Below are 19,927 nucleotides of genomic sequence, written 5' to 3' on the forward strand. Positions count from 1 at the left end.
GTATTTTATTAAAAGTAATTGTGTGTGATATTTGAAGCTGAGTGTCACTTCTCTCCTTCACCTTTTATGACAACTCATGGGTTTATGATTAATCATTTTGGGTTATTAATTATAGATACATATTTTGATATCAATTAATGATTGATTATTACACTGCTTTATGCAATAACGCTACACTACATTTTCATTTGTGTATAATCACCTGAAACTAAGAATCGTTGTGTTTTCATTAGGTTAGAAGTAGCCCTTCATATCTACTTAGGGAGCGGGTTGTCTTCACGGAGTCCGCCATGTTGCTGCAAACTACTATGGTACCAAACTTGGCCCGAAACTCAGAGAATCTGTGATGCCCATCCTTCGTCGGACTGAACAGGAGTTGCAGAACAAACCTGAGGTCGCTGAAATCTACAGTAAGGATGTAGATAAGCTGGTCCAGGCAGGTTACAAAGCCAAACCCGGTACCCATCCCTGCCTCAGCCCCAGGTTACAAGCTATCCCTGCCTCAGCCTCAGCCTCAGCCCTAGGTTCCCGGCTATCCATCCCTGCCTCAGCCCCAGGTTACAAGCTACCCGTCCCAGCCTCAGCCTCAGGCCCAGGTTCCCGGCTATCAGCGCAAGAGCCAGGTTAATTCCGTTCAACCAAGATCTGGCTACAAGCCTATGCACCAGCAGCCTCACGACTAGCCCATGCGACAGCAGCCTCTGTCCGTGCCCCAGCAGCCTTAGTCCATGCACCAGCAGCCTCACGACTAGCCCATGCCCCAGCAGCCTTAGTCCATGCACCCACAGCCTCACGAATAGCCCATGCCCCAGCAGCCTCACGAATAGCCCATGCCCCAGCAGCCTCACGACTAGCCCATGCCCCAGCAGCCTCACGACTAGCCCATGCCCCAGTAGCCTCACGACTAGCCCATGCACCAGCAGCCTCACGACTAGCCCATGCACCAGCAGCCTCACGACTTCCCCATGCCCCAGCAGCCTCAGTCCATGCCCCAGCAGCCTCACAACTAGCCCATGCACCAGTAGCCTCTGTCCATGCCCCAGCAGCCTTAGTCCATGCACCAGCAGCCTCACAACTAGCCCATGCACCAGCAGCCTCACGACTAGCCCATGCACCAGCAGCCTCACGACTAGCCCATGCACCAGCAGCCTCTGTCCATGCCCCAGCAGCCTCTGTCCATGCCCCAGCAGCCTTAGTCCATGCACCAGCAGCCTCATGACTAGCCCATGCACCAGCAGCCTCACAACTAGCCCATGCACCAGCAACCTCACGACGAGCCCATGCCCCAGCAGCCTCACGACTAGCCCATGCACCAGCAGCCTCACGACTAGCCCATGCACCAGCAGCCTCACGACTAGCCCATGCACCAGCAGCCTCACGACTAGCCCATGCCCCAGCAGCCTCACGACTAGCCCATGCACCAGCAGCCTCACGACTTCCCCATGCCCCAGCAGCCTCAGTCCATGCCCCAGCAGCCTCACAACTAGCCCATGCACCAGCAGCCTCAGTCCATGCCCCAGCAGCCTCACAACTAGCCCATGCACCAGGAGCCTCTGTCCATGCCCCAGCAGCCTTAGTCCATGCACCAGCAGCCTCACAACTAGCCCATGCACCAGCAGCCTCATGACTAGCCCATGCACCAGCAGCCTCACGACTAGCCCATGCACCAGCAGCCTCACGACTAGCCCATGCACCAGCAGCCTCCGTCCATGCCCCAGCAGCCTTAGCCCATGCACCAGCAGCCTCACGACTAGCCCATGCACCAGCAGCCTCACGACTAGCCCATGCACCAGCAGCCTCCGTCCATGCCCCAGCAGCCTTAGCCCATGCACCAGCAGCCTCACGACTAGCCCATGCACCAGTAGCCTCTGTCCATGCCCCAGCAGCCTTAGTCCATGCACCAGCAGCCTCACAACTAGCCCATGCACCAGCAGCCTCAAAACTAGCCCATGCACCAGCAGCCTCATGACTAGCCCATGCACCAGCAGCCTCACAACTAGCCCATGCACCAACAGCCTCACAACTAGCCCATGCACCAGCAACCTCACGACGAGCCCATGCCCCAGCAGCCTCACGACTAGCCCATGCACCAGCAGCCTCACAACTAGCCCATGCACCAGCAGCCTCACGACTAGACCATGCACCAGCAGCCTCACAACTAGCCCATACACCAGCAGCCTCACGACTAGCCCATGCACCAGCAGCCTCAGTCTGTGCCCTAGCAGCCTCAGTCCATGCCCCAGCAGCCTCACGACTAGCCTAAGCCCCAGTTTCAGCCCATGCCCAGCAGCGATGGAAGAGTTTGGACTGGGAAGTTACTATTAAAGGAAAGCAATACGTTAGACCTGTGACCCGATTAATAACCCTTACACCTATTGAACCCACCACAGCTGAACTATTTCATATTTGAAGGGGCAGCTGTTCAAAATCTCAAGCCTGCAGTCAATCCTGAGAGACCAGGTAGTGGGAGCAGAGTCACCTTAACCATCAAGGGGAGGAGTCTAGAGAAGGGGAGGCTATATGAAGGCTGGGTGTGTTCTGTTCAGATCCCTTTTTGACTGAGACCATTCTGCCACACCAGCAAATTGTTTGCACAAATCCTTTTGTTTGAGACCATGCTTCCAACCCAGTAAGATGTTCACAATGATTTTGATAATTTGTTTCAGACAACATATGGTTTATATTCTTTGAGTTATTTCAACATATTCTCTATCTTAATTTAATGTGTGTATTCACCTCCTTGATAGATCCTGGTACTGCTTTGGAGTGGTGTAATATATAGGCCACTTACCTGTGAGCTAAAGTCAGATTGAGTAAGTAAGGCAATCTGTATTTGGCCGGATGGAACGAGGCTGAAAGCTTATTTTAAAGGGGAACTGCAGCAATTTTACACATCCAGTCTGTTGACAGGTCTTGGGATGTGCGGAGCAGCTGCATGTGTGGGGAAAGTTGTATAAAGCCTTTTGTGGCTCTAGAGGGAGCTGTCTGATAAATAATGGTTAGGGTTTGAAGTTGGAATTTAAAAGGTTGTTTTGCACTGTCTGTGGGTATGTACTGTGTTTGAGTTCCAGGTTTCAGGTGCAAATGTATGTGTGGTATGCATGGCTAATGGGTCATGATATGGTGTTTATTTTGCTTTCAGGAATATCATCATCAGATCTAGTGACTGAGGGCAAAAGATGCTCCAATAACCACCTCCATCCTAATTAAATACAGGTGTTAATCTAAACAAAAGTAACAAATTCTCCCTGCCTGAAGATCTGAGACTTGCAGAATCAGTGACATGGTTTCAGTTCCAACACGTCTTATCTGTTCTATTATTTTTGTTATTGCTTTTATCTAATATTTTTGTTGGACATTTTATTTAGTTTTATTTTGGGTATTATTTTAATTGATTTTTTGGAAATATGGTAACGCCAACATTTGAAGTACTTCACAGACCTGTTTGATTATCTCCCCCTCACTGCCTTGATAGACTCAGATGAGAATATAAATTGGTTTGTTTCACAGATCGAATAAATATGACTTTATGTGGTGACAGAGATTAATGTTGCATTGTAGAATGAAATATATAACACTACTAGTTTGGAAAATATTGGTTTGATGATGTGATGGATAAATAAGAACCTGATAAGAAAAGTATTGTGGACTTCCTCAATCCTTACACTCCCTTCTTGCAGTATCTGGGAAATATGTTACAGCTTAATTTGTTTATTATATGTAGTTTTCTCTTTTAGTGATTTTCTTTTTTTATTTATTTTTTTTCTTCACATGAATGACTGTGGACTGGGACTGACAGCAGCTGTACTGGCTTGTATTCATTCACTCTCTGCCTTGCAAACAAGATTTTTACTCAGACAACAAAATATAGTGATACGTCTAAAGACTCGTAAGAACAGAACCGTCCAAAACACATTTAAGATGTATTATTAAGCCTTAAATTGTTTGTACAAAAAGAGTCTAATAGTGGACTTCAGTCAGTCCACATCAGGCTCCAGAACGAAGATAACAAGGTAGGTTTTGGCACATGTGTATATCTGTAGATTAACAGCAGCAGGAAGGTAGGAAAATTATGATTTAGCACTGTGGGATTCAGTACAGTAGGGGAGGGCGGGGTCGGTTGGGACACTTTTGTATCGACACCAAATAACCTCCCATTACTCACAGACTACTTGAACAGTAATGAAATAATTTGATCCCTGAACAGGTACAGGTGTCTGCCAGTGGCCAACCTCCGCGTCTGAGAAGTGAAGCCAATGCTGAAGAGCCTTAAACTTGAATTCTTTCTAACAGCCAGCAGGGGGCGACTCCTCTGGTTGCATAGAAGTCTGAGAAAATGAGCCTACTTCTCACTTGATTTATTACCTCAGTAAACATTTTAAACATGAGTTTATGGTCTCAATCGCTAGTTTCAAGTCTTCTTCAATACAGCATGATGTTCATTTAGTAAATTATGGTCCCATTTAGAGTCAAATAGACCATAAAGCAGGGGATGCTTTAGGGCGTGGCTACCTTGTGATTGACAGGTCCCTACCACGGCGTTGTCCGGTCTGGGAGTTGCCATGTTTTCATCTTACAACTTTAACCCTTTCACAGTGTGTTTTCAGTTCCTCAAAGTTAATTATAACATTTCTCGTCACCTGAAAATGTCTTATAGAGCTTTTGGTTGTTCGTAGCTCCACCCTCTCGTGTCAATTCTGGTTGCAAAAAAACATGGCGACGGCCAAAAACCAAGATGCCAAACTCGAGGCATCAAAACCATAGTCCAGAAACCAATGGGTGACGTCACGCTGACTACATCCACATAACAAGTTGGAACATATTTCCAAGATACTGCAGGAAGGAAGTGTAAGGATTTCATATTTTATTTATTTATCCAGAAACTCTGCTGAATTGAGCCTGTTAAGAAAGTTCTACTGTAACAACATACCAGTGACACCTGAGCATTTTTGTGATTTTGTTCATTTTAACTAATCGACTACTATGCTATTACATTTTGCAAAGCAATATACTGAAGTATGATATGACATACAATTAATATTCCATAGTTTGAAAACACAAGATTATCTCCAATTTATGTTTTCTCCAGACAGGTGCACATATTGTGATTATGATTTTCCTCCACTAGGTGGCAGCAGTTCCTCATGTTAAAATCAGAGTTACATGTTCCTTCAGTGTTTTCAAGGTGGAAACATTGTTGTCAACGAGTTACAAGCATTGATTGGTTTGTGTTGTCAGGAAGTCAGCTCAGCATATGAATCAGACAGTGTGAGTTTAACGTTCGGGAGGGACGAGCTGCAGGCAGTGAAACCTGCTCAGTTTGGTGTTTTGGAGGACCTGAAATGCAACATGGCGATGAATCTGTTACCAGTGCTGCTGGTTCTTTGTATTCCAACATGCATTCAAGGCAAGTTTATGCACAAGTACATTATTCATGATTGTAAGGAAGCTTTAAGAGATTTTGTTTTCAGATGTCAATATGAAGGAAAGTAAGTTCTTTACTGCATTGAGGATGCTGTATGTTGGGAAACAAATAATGTGTATGTACTATAACTAGTTTATAAAACACCTTTTTACCTACCTCTGCATTATGAAATGTCACCTTTTTTTCTTCCATTTAACTACTGTATTTTACAGGCGAGCTACGTCTTACAATAGAAATCATCAGGGCTGGTTCCCTGCCAGCTGATGGAGCCAGAAACAGACAAAATTTTAGTAGCAGCTTGGGTGACGTCTGGTGTTAATTCTCTTCAGCGTAGACACCAGATTTCCAAACTCTATTTCATCATGTGATATGTTTTTAATCTTTTCAAACAAACTGCAGGTAAACACTTGCTTCGCTTTCTGACCTTCTGTCAAAGCAACTTGACTGGTAACGGCCAGTTTGATGCTGAATTTGACAGCGATCAGCTCTTCTACGTTGACCCCGTCAACTATCGGACATTTCAGCGTCTGCCAGAGTTTGCAGAGCAGTGGATCCCTGATCCTGGACTGGACCAAGAAGCATACATATCCCTGGGTACCTGCCAGTACAACTACAATCGAGCCATAAAAGGATATAATCATCCTCCAGAGGCCATAGGTGAGGTAGTTGAAACACTGATAATATGAGTACTTATATGAGTAAGATGTTACGGAATCTGCAAGCCTAAATATTAAGTCAGTGGTGGAAGATCAAATCTTTTAGTTATAGCTGCAGTGGGTAGAAATGGAGCAAATATGATTTAAAAAAAGTAATTTTTATAAAACGGTCACTATATCCTGACAGTAGTGCATGAGACAGGTGATCTGAAAAAGTCATGTTCCTCTGTGTCCTCCGGTGCTCCTAATGGCATCTGCAAGATTTCGCAGACCGGAAGAAAACAACCAATCAGAGCCGAGCTGGAGTCTGCCGTCCAGCTGCCGTCTAAGAGAGCCACGAGTCAATCACTCGTGAACTCCGATCAAACGGTCAAACTAGGCAGCGCTGATCAAATATGAATCAATATTCTGTTACTGTAATGCCTATTTCTCTCCTCAAATGTTTTCAGAATCATCTTGTAGTGTACTGTTTAGCTGTAAAATGAGAAAGTTTGTGACCCGGCAGCCATGTTGAGATCAGTTGAGAAAATACCAAGCACCGCCCACCAGACGGAGCACAGCCAATAGGAACGCTCTCTCTCTGAAATGACCTGTGATTGGTCAAAGTCTCCCGTCACGGGCATAGATTTTCTAAAGCCTGAAAACAGAGCCATGAGGAGGTGCAGAAGTCTCGTTTTTTTTTCTCAGAACACTTGAATTACAATATGCTGAAAGGTTATTATGGGATTTTTGCCCAATGATGCCAAAAATATACTGCCAACTGAAGCTTTAAGTAAAAGTCCTGCACTGTAAATCCTACAGAAGTAGTATCAGCAAAATGTACAACAGCTATCAAAAGTAAAAGTACTCTTCCTGCAGAAGAATGCCCTGTGTGACTGATATATTATTAGATTATTAATACTGATGTATCAATATGGAAGCAACATTTCATTGGTGTAGCTGGTCGAGGTGGAGCTAGTTTTAATTACTTTATGTACAGTATCATTTAGCTCAGTGGTTCCCAATCTAGGGGTCGGGCCCCCTGAGGGTCACAAGATCATTCTGAGGGGTCATGAGATGATTAATGGGAGAGGAAACAAATTTCTGCTAAAAACAAATTTATATTACTTTTTTGGACTTGGTCTTATCTTTGCTTTTTGTTTTACAAATCAGTGAGAGACCATAAGCCAAAGGTTGGGAACCACTCAGTAATTAGTAACTACAGCTGTCAACTAAATGTAGTGGAGTAAAAAGTACAATAGTTCCCTTTGAAATGTAGTAGAATAGAAGCACCTCCAAATCGTCCAGTACTTGAGTAAATTAACTTATCTTTAGTCTTGAACCAGGTCGGTCAGAAGATCTGTCTGAGGCTCTGAAGCTGCAAATAAAATCTGCTAAATGCCAAGAACACAAGAAACACCAGTAAAAACAGTAAAGAGTCACACTGCTGGTTTAATTTCCCAAAAACTAGATTATAGCTTATTCACAGGAACAAAAGTCAGTGAAACTACTGTTATGGGAGCAACAGTAAGCTGTGTTGTTAAACACAAGTTAATGAGACGAGTGCTCTGGTGTGTATTCTTAAGAGAAGAACCAGCAGGGAGAATCTCTGTGAGGCGCAATTAACCTCTCTGGGTGTATAATCATGCTTGTATTGTCAGTGCAGGTTAAAGCGTCTGTCATTGTTTATTGTGTAGCTCTGCACTGGGGAGTGTCCATTAATTAGCATACATGCATTCCATGACACTGGTGTAATGGTTATCTATGACAATCATCCTCTGGTATGTGAATTAATTACACAAAAATGTGGAAAATCTGGAAAATGCAAGTGCTTGTAGATCCCTTCATATCTATGTTTTTAGTTCATTTAAAACTTTGTTTGCTATGTCACAGAAATCCCCAAAATGTTTTTGTTTTTAGGTGATTAAAGCCACAGCCATTGATGCACAAGCGTATAATATTATTTCAGACAATACTGTGCTTCCATACTGTGGCAACAGTTTGTGCCCCTGTGCACAAAGTGAGGACCATAAAGAAATGTTTTGAGTGTGTAGTGTGGAAGCTGTTATATAGCATGTGAGGATGAGACGTCGTGTAACTTTATCTCTCTCATGTCAAACATCGATCCATCCATCTGCAGTCAGTCCCGCCTCCATGATCTACCCCAAGCAGGACATGGAACTCGATGTCCCCAACACACTCATCTGCTTCGTGAACGACTTCCATCCGCCTACGATCGACATCACGTGGACCAGGAACGGGCAGCTGGTGGACCACAGTGAGGTCAGCCAGACTCAGTATTACTCCAACAGCGACTTCAGCTTCCGCATCTCGTCCTACCTGGACTTCACTCCGCAGGAGGGCGACATCTACTCCTGCAGCGTGGACCACATCAGCCTGCAGGCGCCTCTCACCAAGTTCTGGGGTAGGTCAGTAATGTGATGAGTCAGTGGGTGTAAAAGTAACCGAGGCAGTGACAGATATTCAATAACCATTCATTTCCACTGGCTTTGCGGCCAATACTGATATGGCCTGTATTGGCTGATATGGCATTTAGATGATTATATGTAGCCCGTGACATATATAGATGAGCTCAAACTATATCAATCAAATGTAGAAAAAAAAGATGGTTTTATAAAACAAATGTTCACATCATTAGGTTGACTTTTTTTGTTTTATAGCTAAATGTTTCAACAACTATGTTGGCACCACTGTTGTATATCCATCCATCCAAACAGAAATAGCCGTTATTGCTAAAAACTAAATAAAGTAACAGTTTTGCACGTGCAATTTAACAAATAAAGAACCCATATATCATATAGCTTACGTTTATCGGGTTTGTTAAAACCCCTTAACACTCCGATTGCGGGCCCGGCCGCTCTTCTGTCTTTCAGAGGTTGTAGTGGGCTCAGTTTTAAGCTAGAATGAAGATACTGGTATCATATGAAACTAGAAAAACCTAATAAATCAATTGGACCATGTCATACTAGCTTGTTGTGAAGATCGCTAAATAAAGCTACAAAGTTGCACTAAGTTTTGGCGAGGAAAAACTGGCATGGCCATTTTCAAAGGGGTCCCTTGACCTCTGACCTCCAGATATGTGAATGAAAATGGGTTCTATGGGTACCCACGAGTCTCCCCTTTACAGACATGCCCGCTTTAAGATAATCACATGCAGTTTTGGGCAAAAAGCATGCAGTTGTTTGAATATTTCTGCATACTGGGGTCCCTAAACAGTCTTGGAATTACATAAATTGGGTATCACTGTAAAGCTGAGACTCTTGTGGATCCAATGAGTCCAACTGTATTCATGTGTGATGATGTTACTCCATATGAGCCATTTCATTGTAGTGAGACCATTTTTTAAAAATTGACCTCACTGTATAAAATGACCTGTGGTGACCTCTAGGATAATCACAGCCTCATGAAACTTTACAACCATAAACTAGAGACCTAGAGCATTCAGAGGATGGATGGCTTTCCTAGCTAGATTGACAATAAGGGGCTGTCTGAGCAGTTTCCAGAACAGAAGTATTCGCCATCTAATCGCCGAAAAATAAGTTTCTTGCAGAAATCTCAAAATTTCAAAAGTATTTGATGCCAAATCACAACATGGCTTTTTCTACGGTGTTCCTCAAGGTCTTGGTGTCTTAATGTGGTATTTTGGATGGATTTATGATAATTTTTTTTATCAATTCTTGAGTGGTAACAAATGGTTAAATTTTGCATCAAATCTGTGTAACAAATGGTATCAACCCCAAGTTTTCTCCAACAACTTATGAAACATAATAGAGCATAAATGACCATCATATACTTCTATCATAATGTTCTAAGACCTCATATACTTTCACAATTTATTTTAATGAATCTATTAATTAATTAATTAATTCATGTTTATTTCTTATTTATGACTTGTACAACTTAACATCTGCATCTCAAATTAATCTTCAGGTTCCCAGCTTCCAGATGATGTACACCACTTCTATGTGACATCTACTGTTGACTTTTTATCTCCCTCTGAACATCCCCTGTCCCCCAACCCCTACCCCTCTAAAAGAGTTATGCATATTATTACCCACTCCTGATAAGAGTGAATTCATTTTGCATCTGTAGTAGAAAGTAGGGCTTCAGGTTATAGATGGTAACTTTTTTGGCAGGATATTATTGGCACAAAATGTTGGCTACAAGCAGCATCAGCAAATGCTGGAATCAGCTTTCAAAAACTCTTATTAGTAAAGTCTCTCATGCTATCTATCTATCTGTGTGCGTTTTCCACAGAGGTTGAAGTAGACACAGACCAGCAGGTCGTAGAGACGGCGGTGTGTGTTGGTGGTGTGATCCTCGGGCTGATTGGAGTTGTCACAGGAATCTGGTTCATCATGAAAGCCAACAAGTCCTGCCAGGCGTAAAACGCATCAAGACAAACACCAGAATTTCGATGTGAGATGTGTGATCACCTCGATCTTTTTTCTCTTGTGTTCTTCCTCTGGGAGTGAAATTTCTTTTTGCCCCATCATAGTTTTATTTATTGTTTTACACCCGCAATGTTTTATGTTGTCTTTGTCCACTGAATTTAAACTTGAGCTTAAAACACATCAGTTTAACTCAGTCGTTTTTCATTTTGGCAAATTCACTTGTTTGCTTAATACCATTTTCATGTTGGTACTTTAAATAAAAAGCTACAATCAGGATATGGTTAGCTTAGCTTAGCACAAAGACTGGAAACGGGGAAACAGTTACAGTAGACTGCCCCAGTCCAATAAAATCCACCCACCAGCACCTCCAAAGCTCATGAATTAGAAAGAAATATTCCGGCACAGGTTACGCTTTTTTTTACCACGCTTCAGGTTTTGTTTTGATTAAACAAAAGAGATATAACAAGTTAATTAGTGAGCTAGCTGTAGCCGTATTTCGCAGACAGATATGAGAGTGGTATCATTTCTTTGCATCTAAGTCTCTGCCACATAGCTAATTTCCTAAAATGTCGAACTATTCCTTTACGAAATAGAATAATCCTTAGTTTAGGCTTCAGTTACTATTTCTATATTTAGAATAGAATAGTAATTTATTTAACAATTTTCTATAAGGACTGCACATAATAAAGAATAAGCAACAATACGGCATTAAATTAAAATTGAAAAAAACAAGACAAAACACATAAAACTTTTTAACCGAAAAGGTGTAGGCTGAATTCATTACTAGAGTTAAAGGATCAATATGTAATATATTTACTGTAATAAATCATAAAATGACCATGATATGTCATCAGAGATTATCTGAGCTGTCAGTGCTACATATTGTTCCTTTAAGCTATACAAAAACACAAACACAATAACAAAGTTTGAAATGTTTCATACACAATAATAATCAGTTAATAATTCAGTTCTATAAATGGCCACCACCTTATTTTCAAACATTTTTTTAAAGTTTAGCAAAAGTTTTGTAAAAAATGTGCTAAGTGAACTACACGTTCTTAATTCCTTCTCACAACCATTCCACAACTTAATCCCTTTAACATAATACACTTTGTATTTGTAAAAAAAAATTTAAGCAGTGAACTCGACATGACACGCAGACTAACAGTCTTTCACTTTACAGAAGAATGTTTGTATTTTTCTAATGATAGATAAGAAAATGCAGAAGCTCTACCCATGTCTTTTGCCACATTGTAGCACAATATCAGGTCTGTAGCTTATTGTTTGTCATGTACAAATAAGCACATGAAGGGAAGTTGAAAATGTATGTTCCTGTACATTGTACTGCATGTCAGAGTACATGCAAACCCCATTAAAATGAAAGAGAACAATTCCCTTACAGTCTTGTGTTTATTAACCCTTCATCACAGCAGCCTGTGCGAGTACTGGCACGTACACAAAGTCACCACCAATTATCACAGCACCGACTAAGCTTTTGTGCATATTGCTGCTCCTGCAGAGACTGACTGACATGAAAAATCAGTAACTAATGTTTGTCATGTCTGCTTGCTCGTGTGTTAATACTGGCACAGAATGGCGATGCTCCAAACTGCCTCCCTTTTTCTGCAGGATTTATTTGGCTTGGGCCTGAATCTAATTATTTTCACAGTGATGGATAAGATAGCTGCCACATTTTTAATATGGAAGGGTGTGGAGCTTCTGAAGGATGAATTTTAGCTCTCAAACACTGAAAATACTGCAGCTTTGATCATGCAATAAAAGTATATTAAGTGGCGAAGAAACAATTCATACCTTTGGACTTGGGCTCACATGATAGAGAAGAAGTGGTGAATGGCGAATTAGTATACAGAAGTGGAAGTGATGAGTACCTCAATAACAGACATGGCATTGCATGTGAAGAGTTAAACTAGGCTGACCGCACTTCTGTTTTCTTAATTTTACATGTAAGTATGGTGCTGAATGTGTATCTCTTAACAAAATAATTCTAAGCATGACAACGAAACCACAACTGTGGCAAAACCTGAAAGACCTGTTCATCTCTGCGTCAATTATTTTACAGCTGCAGTTTAGTTTTTGAGCTCGAGAGGTTTTAGGAGCACGTAGGCGTTTGCATGCAGCATGTTATGAACTTTATGTTAAAGTTTTCAGCGTTTAAGAGATGATGGGACTTTATTTTCTTTTCAAACTCACAGTTTCTCTTGTTTTACTCTGCAATATACCAGCAGGTAGGTTTCTTCATGCATTCATTTAGCTTTTATTTATGTATAATGTATGTAGGCTTTACTACCTTATACCTTATGATTGGTACAAATAAGTGGTACAAAATGTTGATAACAGACACCTGTAATACAAAAATGTAGCCTACTGTGAAACTGCGTTTCTGATGCTCATAGTTAATAGTTTTCTTTTGTTGAGACAGACAAAGGTTGTTTAAAGAAAATATCCTGTCAAGTGCCACATCACATCATTTTGATGTGTTTGTGACCATCAGCAGCCTATATGCACTTTTGTAAATTGCTCGATGTTGCCTTGAAAATTGGACTTTTGAGAGATGAAATTCTTCCTGTTGTCTCTCAATCCAGTAGTTGAAAACAAGAGTCAACAGCCATGCTAGCGGCTCTGTATGTACTTAGCCTATAAGTACAGACGTGCTTTGAGCTAAATGCTAACATCAGCATGCTAACATGTTCTTAATAACAATGCTAACATGCTGATGCAAAGCTGGTATAATGCAAGCCCCCAGGAAGAGGGTCGCGTCCAGAAGGAATCCAGCAAATTGGGGAAACTCTTGCGAGATGGTTAAAGTTAGGCTTTAACCTTGAATAGTTAAGGTTAGGCATTGACCTTGAATAGTTAAGGTTAGGTATTAACCTCGAATAGTTAAGGTTAGGCATTGACCTTGTATCGTTAAGGTTAGGTATTAACCTCAAATAGTTAAGGTTAGGCATTGACCTTGAATAGTTAAGGTTAGGTATTAACCTCGAATAGTTAAGGTTAGGCATTGACCTTGAATAGTTAAGGTTAGGCATTGACCTTGAATAGTTAAGGTTAGGCATTGACCTTGTATCGTTAAGGTTAGGCATTGACCTTGAATAGTTAAGGTTAGGTATTAACCTCGAATAGTTAAGGTTAGGCATTGATCTTGAATAGCTAAGGTTAGGCATTGATCTTGAATGGTTAAGGTTAGGCATTGACCTTGAATAGTTAAGGTTAGGTATTAACCTCGAATAGTTAAGGTTAGGCATTGACCTTGTATCGTTAAGGTTAGGTATTAACCTCAAATAGTTAAGGTTAGGCATTGACCTTGAATAGTTAAGGTTAGGTATTAACCTCGAATAGTTAAGGTTAGGCATTGACCTTGAATAGTTAAGGTTAGGCATTGACCTTGAATAGTTAAGGTTAGGCATTGACCTTGTATCGTTAAGGTTAGGCATTGACCTTGAATAGTTAAGGTTAGGTATTAACCTCGAATAGTTAAGGTTAGGCATTGACCTTGTATCGTTAAGGTTAGGTATTAACCTCAAATAGTTAAGGTTAGGCATTGACCTTGAATAGTTAAGGTTAGGTATTAACCTCGAATAGTTAAGGTTAGGCATTGACCTTGAATAGTTAAGGTTAGGCATTGACCTTGAATAGTTAAGGTTAGGCATTGACCTTGTATCGTTAAGGTTAGGCATTGACCTTGAATAGTTAAGGTTAGGTATTAACCTCGAATAGTTAAGGTTAAGCATTGACCTTGAATAGTTAAGGTTAGGCATTGATCTTGAATAGCTAAGGTTAGGCATTGATCTTGAATGGTTAAGGTTAGGCATTGACCTTGAATAGTTAAGGTTAGGTATTAACCTCGAATAGTTAAGGTTAAGCATTGACCTTGAATAGTTAAGGTTAGGCATTGATCTTGAATAGCTAAGGTTAGGCATTGATCTTGAATGGTTAAGGTTAGGCATTGACCTTGAATAGTTAAGGTTAGGTATTAACCTCGAATAGTTAAGGTTAAGCATTGACCTTGAATAGCTAAGGTTAGGCATTGACCTTGAATAGTTAAGGTTAGGCATTGACCTTGAATAGTTAAGGTTAGGCATTGATCTTGAGTGGTTAAGGTTAGGCATTGACCTTGAATAGTTAAAGTTAGGTCGTCAGGTAGCGAGTCTCGCGTGAGGTTTTGCAAGTTTTTGCAGATCTCAGATCAGATTTCACAATTTGCAGGTTACCTTCTAGATACGACCCAGGATAAGCGCCGGGCTTTGAAGTAAATTTTGGTAGTGGCCAAATGGTGGTACTACATCTTCCGTGTCTGTCACGTGATGCCATTGGGTCCAAAAACACTTTTTCCCATAGACTTACATTAGGAAAGAGACATCTGTAACTCAGCTGATTGTTTTTTTGAGGCGAATCAACTTATGAACACTTGCCCTATAGCCCTTATTTAAATCATTAGGTCCTAAAAGTTGTCAAATGCATTAATGGCTGAATCCAGAGTTAATTCTCTTCCTCCGTTCATGTGAATGAGACCTGAGGCTGGAGCGAGGGCTCGGAGGCGGAGTTAAAGAAAACGCTAGTGCGTCTGCTCTATGGGCCCAATGGATGTGGAAGCTCACCGGATGGTCCGGGAAATTTATCACTCGGCAGTCGGGCCAATTTGACTTCATGCGCAATTTTGATAGGAATGAGCGGGAGCCCGCCTCCGACGCTGTAACCAATTCTCTTTATACACCCATGGTATAATGTGTTTACCATGCTCACCATCTCAGTTTAGTGTGTTATCATGCTAAACTTTTACTAATAGAGTGCTGCAGGAATGAGTCCTAAAACTCGGAAATGAGTTAGCATTTTAGCACTTCCGGTTCCCTCGTCTGGAAATCTTTTTGAATGGGTTTTTAGTTAGATGCCTGAAATAAGGTCAAGACAAGCTGAAGAGATTTTAAAGTTTTGTTCTACGACATAAAATACATCAACAAATATCCCACTCGTGAATTTTTAAGCTTTTATGTGTCTTAAAAAAGGCGGTTAACAAGTGGCAAGGTTAACAAGACTACAAAACATCATCACACCGAACACCGTCTTTAGCTTAATGGTGGGGACGTGAAGTCATGTGACCGTGGTGTAGTTCGTTTATAGCGTAACGTTAGCTTTTTACTTCTGGCGATTGCATTTCCGCTTCAAAAATCATAAAAGTGGTGTTTATTTGTGAAGATCTGTCTTGCTGAACAAAAACTTCTGTTTGCCACAGAGCTATTTTCTGCAATTGTCCAAAATCCAATGGAACCATTGGCTTTTTGTTGAGGGATGATGCTAACTTCCTGGTTGGCCTACAAAAAGACATCATCCCTGCAGCGCTCTATTAGCACACAAAGTAGCCTACAGTAGCCTAAAGGCTAATGGGAATATCATCAGTTTTGCAAGTATTTGGTCACAAAATATTAGACAAATTAGGATTTTGACCTGATGACAGCGCAACATGAAAAGAAAAAATATTACCATCCATAGAGCCATGTCTTTAGCATGGCAGGAAAGTTGCAAAAAACTTGCAAGCAAAAGTTGCTTTTGTTCCACAAATTTGCAATAAAATAAATTATCATATTACCACAGTCGTCTGCATTAACTGATTTTCTGTCTGTTACAGGTGGCTATGTATATCAGAGTATTTCTGACTGTGAGTATGGTGACAACATCACAGACATGGTCTATCTTGTGAAAAACATATTCAACCAGAATCTTAACAACATGTATGACTCTCGGGTCGGGAAGTACGTTGGCTTTGGAGAATACGGCATGATTAACGCTGCCCATTATAACAGTCAGGGTTGGAAAATGAAAGCAAGAAAAGCAGAAGTGGAGACTCAATGCAGATACCACGCAAGATTATTCAGAAGGAGCACACTGGATCGAAAAGGTATGTTTCGGTGATTTGTACTCTACTACTTACTACTGAAAGAGATTTTGAAGCAGGATATTACAGGCCTAACAGTGCCACTTCATTTGGTTTAATTTGCTTCATTGGAAAAAGGAAACAATTGTTCTCTCCCCGTTCTTTAATTAAATGGCTTGAAGAAAACTGTTTAGCCTCTGACTCGCTCTTCTGCACTCTGTCTAGAAGCAGGCTCTACATCCAGCAGGTCATTCAGCTAATCTTTTGCTCTAATCATTTCTACACTCCAGTGCCTCCGGTTGTCAGGGTCCATCAGACCAAGCCAGCTGACTACGGGAAGCAGTCCATGCTCGAGTGCAGCGTTGTGGGTTTTTTTCCCCAGGAAGTGTGGGTGAGCTGGCTGAAAGACGGGGTAGAGGTCACCACCGATGTGTCGTCTACAGATATCCTGCCCAATGGGGACTGGAGCTTCCAGCTTCACTCTTACCTGGAGCTCACACCCAGAAGAGGGGAGAGGGTGAGCTGCAGGGTGGACCATAGCAGCCTGAGAGAGAGCCTGGAGGTGGACTGGGGTAAGGATTAGTCTGGAAGAGAAAACACGCTCAAACAAGGATGAAATCAATTGGAAATGAATAATATTTAGAGAATTGAATGAAGTTTTCACAATTAGACTCCAGCTTTTTTCATTTTCATAATGCAGCATGATGATAGGAGATAGGACAGCATTCCCCCTCCAGACTGAGAAGAGTCAGCAGGTGTAAGATGGAACCGCGTTGGTTAAATCTCCAAGAACAATCTGAAGATAATGCCACGTTCATGTGTTATGGGATGGATGGGAAAGATTCCCATGTTAACAATAGGGATGTCACGGTGAGGAAATTTTCCCACCGGTTAATAAACTTGTGACAACACCGGTGTTACGGATTACACAGGACATTTTACAAGAAAAGATGATGGTCAATATGTGCAGAGAGCTTTAACGTCGGATGGTTCTGTGTCTGGCTTCTCCGGTCGACCGCTGCGCCTTGCACACCGGCTGTGAACGCTCCGTCCTCCGCACGGTGATTTCCTCATTAACGTTATGGTTCCCCTTATAGCATTGGGATTAAATCCAAAATATTGCCAAATAGGCGCTTTTGCTTTTCACTTTGACACCGAATCCTCCGCCATCGTCTTGTCGGTCAACTCTCTCTCTTCCCGTGATAAGTGTGTGAAATCTGACTCCTGCTACTCTGTGCTGACACTCCATACGTAGCAGACACTTTCTCTTTCAATTTTAGCATCCGTCGTCCTGCTATGTATTAATAACACGCCTTGATAGCCCAGTGCGTCTCGTACAGACGCTACAGTGTGCCTCGGTTTGGCGGTATCAGACGCCGAAAGGCACTGACCAAGCGTCGGTATTTGTCGAGTTGGGAGTGAAAACGGGTTGTCCCAGCTGGAATCAAAAAACAGCAGGTTTTCGTTAACCTGAAGTGTGAACCGTGACGACATCAGTGGGCATGTCATATTCTTCAGAACAAATGTTGTGCCATTTTTCCTTAAATATAGTCTTTTTTTCTAAATATCACTCAAGAAGCTTGATGGCTGTTAATATAAATAAGGAATTACTAAGCATTTTAACTATTTATAAAAGTGATTTTGTCCCCAAGGCTTGCTTTCAGATGGTACTAATTTTATTTTCATGTCACCTTACAACATTGATTCCTGGCCTAGAGAGGGGTTAGATAAATCACTAATCATGCTGATCTACTAAATGATGTCTGAGCGGATTCACTGTCATTACTTTTCTCACTTAGACACCTCATCACTGGATGCTAAACACCTGAAGATGGCAGTGGGTATCGTCGTCTTCTTCATCGGCTTCACTGCAGCCACTGGTGGAGCAGCTTACTACTGGTGGAAAAAGAGGTGTGTTGACGTCAGTGTCCGTATTATGAAACCATTCCCTTTTTCTTCTGTGCCGGGTTCATTGTTTTCATTGTTAGACTGTGAAAACTGGTTTTATAACACTTTCTTTTCATGTTTCAGGTTCGACCTCAGCCCATTAGGCAGACAAGGACAAACATCTCCAAGTCATCAATCAGAATTATTGAGTTTGAATAGAGAATAAGATAAAGCTCTGCTGAAGAACTAGATTAGGTAACAATATAAAGTATTAAAGCCGGCGACCCCTTCAGCCCACAAAAAAGAAAATAGTCCCCCTCAACAACTGACCTACAGTGGAAGGAGAAAAACAGCATTGTGGGAAGATGACATAGTGTTGGTTTATTATTGTACTGACCCCCCCGACATGGCAACGCTCCTCCTTTATCATTTGTGTCAACCAAGGACTCCACTGACATGGTATCCTTCAAAAAACAAAGTGCCATAAATTGTTCCAACGTTGTGTTATGATCATTTTGTAGGATTAAGGCGTCAGACCTGTCACTTTCAATTACTGTCTCACCTTGGAATAAATATCATCTTTACATGACATGTCACATCTGTGTATGTGTGATCTATATGAACCGTTTTGAAGCACATTATTAACAGGATAGAGGATTTTATTTGTCCCACTAAGTAAAAAAAATACAATCTTTAATTGAAAATTCAACTTAAACTTGGTGCTGGTTTCTTTCAGTCTGTGCGTACAGCAAAAAAACAACAGAACGCTGACAGCATGTGTTTAATATATTTTAAATTTGATTTATTCACTTAATTGTTCAATTATATATTCTAAAAGTTTCCTCTCACTATATGATGATCTAAATGCTGCTGTAAAGATTTTTCCACACTTCTACACTGCAAAAAAAAAGCAGATATAAAGCAGCTCTAATCAGTATTTTTATATTTACAATGATCACATGACAACTTGTATGCTGTCTGTGATGAATCCACGGAGAATTGTCACTCGACTCTGTAGTCCCGCTCAGCTGTATGGAGTGTTTTAGCATCTTTCAGCTCATTGTTTTGTTTTCCGTAACCTTGTTTTCGGACACAGCGATAAAACCTCTCTACTAATACTCTACACTATCTGCTCAGCAACAAATGGTAGAAATACAAAGTTAGAGACTAGCTGGTGAAGAAAATGGAGCATTTCCCAGCTAAAAAGCCAGATAGGAGTAAAAACCCAAAACAACTAAAAGGGAGTGAAAAGTAGACCTGCATTCATCAGGTGACCAGAAACACAACTCCAAAAGAATGCTAATGTTGCTCCGTATCTACTGGTTGTGTAAATAAGGAACTGTTTGCCATGTAAGGGATAATGTACAGCAAGCCGGTCATTGTTGTGAAAGAAACCCCAACAGGGCGATGCCGCAGTCTCTGATCACCCTGAAGGGGTTTCTTTCACAACAATGACCCGCTAGCTGTACATTATCCCGCTTATTACATGGTTACTTACTTCAGAAATCAATAATTTGACACAAAAACGGTCTGTCAGAGTCCGACATCAGAACTGCGCCCATAGCAACGGTCTGTTATACATAGCACAACTGCTATAAAGAAATAATAGTTGTTCATTCGTTTCCTCCCGACGCCACAATTCTCCCGTATTTCTCCCGATTTATGACAAATTTTC

The 19,927-nt window shown here is 41.4% G+C and overlaps 2 protein-coding genes across 2 annotated transcripts; both read left to right on the forward strand.

Moving 5' to 3' along the window:
- The first annotated feature begins 5,250 nt into the window (after positions 1–5,250).
- Positions 5,251–11,870, forward strand: LOC119496518 (H-2 class II histocompatibility antigen, A-U alpha chain-like). The gene is made up of 4 exons (XM_037783891.1): positions 5,251–5,407; positions 5,825–6,082; positions 8,201–8,485; positions 10,339–11,870. Exons 1-4 carry the CDS (start codon positions 5,350–5,352, stop codon positions 10,467–10,469), a joined length of 732 nt encoding a protein of 243 aa, XP_037639819.1. The 5' UTR covers positions 5,251–5,349; the 3' UTR covers positions 10,470–11,870.
- A 695-nt stretch (positions 11,871–12,565) lies between these two features.
- On the forward strand, positions 12,566–18,848 carry LOC119496538 (H-2 class II histocompatibility antigen, E-S beta chain-like). The gene is made up of 5 exons (XM_037783922.1): positions 12,566–12,721; positions 16,120–16,389; positions 16,656–16,937; positions 18,165–18,276; positions 18,397–18,848. Exons 1-5 carry the CDS (start codon positions 12,655–12,657, stop codon positions 18,476–18,478), a joined length of 813 nt encoding a protein of 270 aa, XP_037639850.1. The 5' UTR covers positions 12,566–12,654; the 3' UTR covers positions 18,479–18,848.
- The last annotated feature ends 1,079 nt before the right edge of the window (positions 18,849–19,927 follow it).

Source organism: Sebastes umbrosus, chromosome 11, assembly GCF_015220745.1.
Source record: "Sebastes umbrosus isolate fSebUmb1 chromosome 11, fSebUmb1.pri, whole genome shotgun sequence".
NCBI classification, from domain to species: Eukaryota; Metazoa; Chordata; class Actinopteri; order Perciformes; family Sebastidae; genus Sebastes; species Sebastes umbrosus.

Bases quoted from the DNA above. Each gene is read 5' to 3' on its own strand.
- LOC119496518 (XM_037783891.1), top strand. From the start codon at position 5,350: ATGGCGATGAATCTGTTACCAGTGCTGCTGGTTCTTTGTATTCCAACA. The intron at 6,083-8,200 runs GTGAGGTAGTTG...ATCCATCTGCAG, and splicing joins TCATCCTCCAGAGGCCATAG to TCAGTCCCGCCTCCATGATC. The intron at 8,486-10,338 runs GTAGGTCAGTAA...CGTTTTCCACAG, and splicing joins GCCTCTCACCAAGTTCTGGG to AGGTTGAAGTAGACACAGAC.
- LOC119496538 (XM_037783922.1), top strand. From the start codon at position 12,655: ATGATGGGACTTTATTTTCTTTTCAAACTCACAGTTTCTCTTGTTTTA. The intron at 16,390-16,655 runs GTATGTTTCGGT...TCTACACTCCAG, and splicing joins GAGCACACTGGATCGAAAAG to TGCCTCCGGTTGTCAGGGTC. The intron at 18,277-18,396 runs GTGTGTTGACGT...TTCATGTTTCAG, and splicing joins TACTACTGGTGGAAAAAGAG to GTTCGACCTCAGCCCATTAG.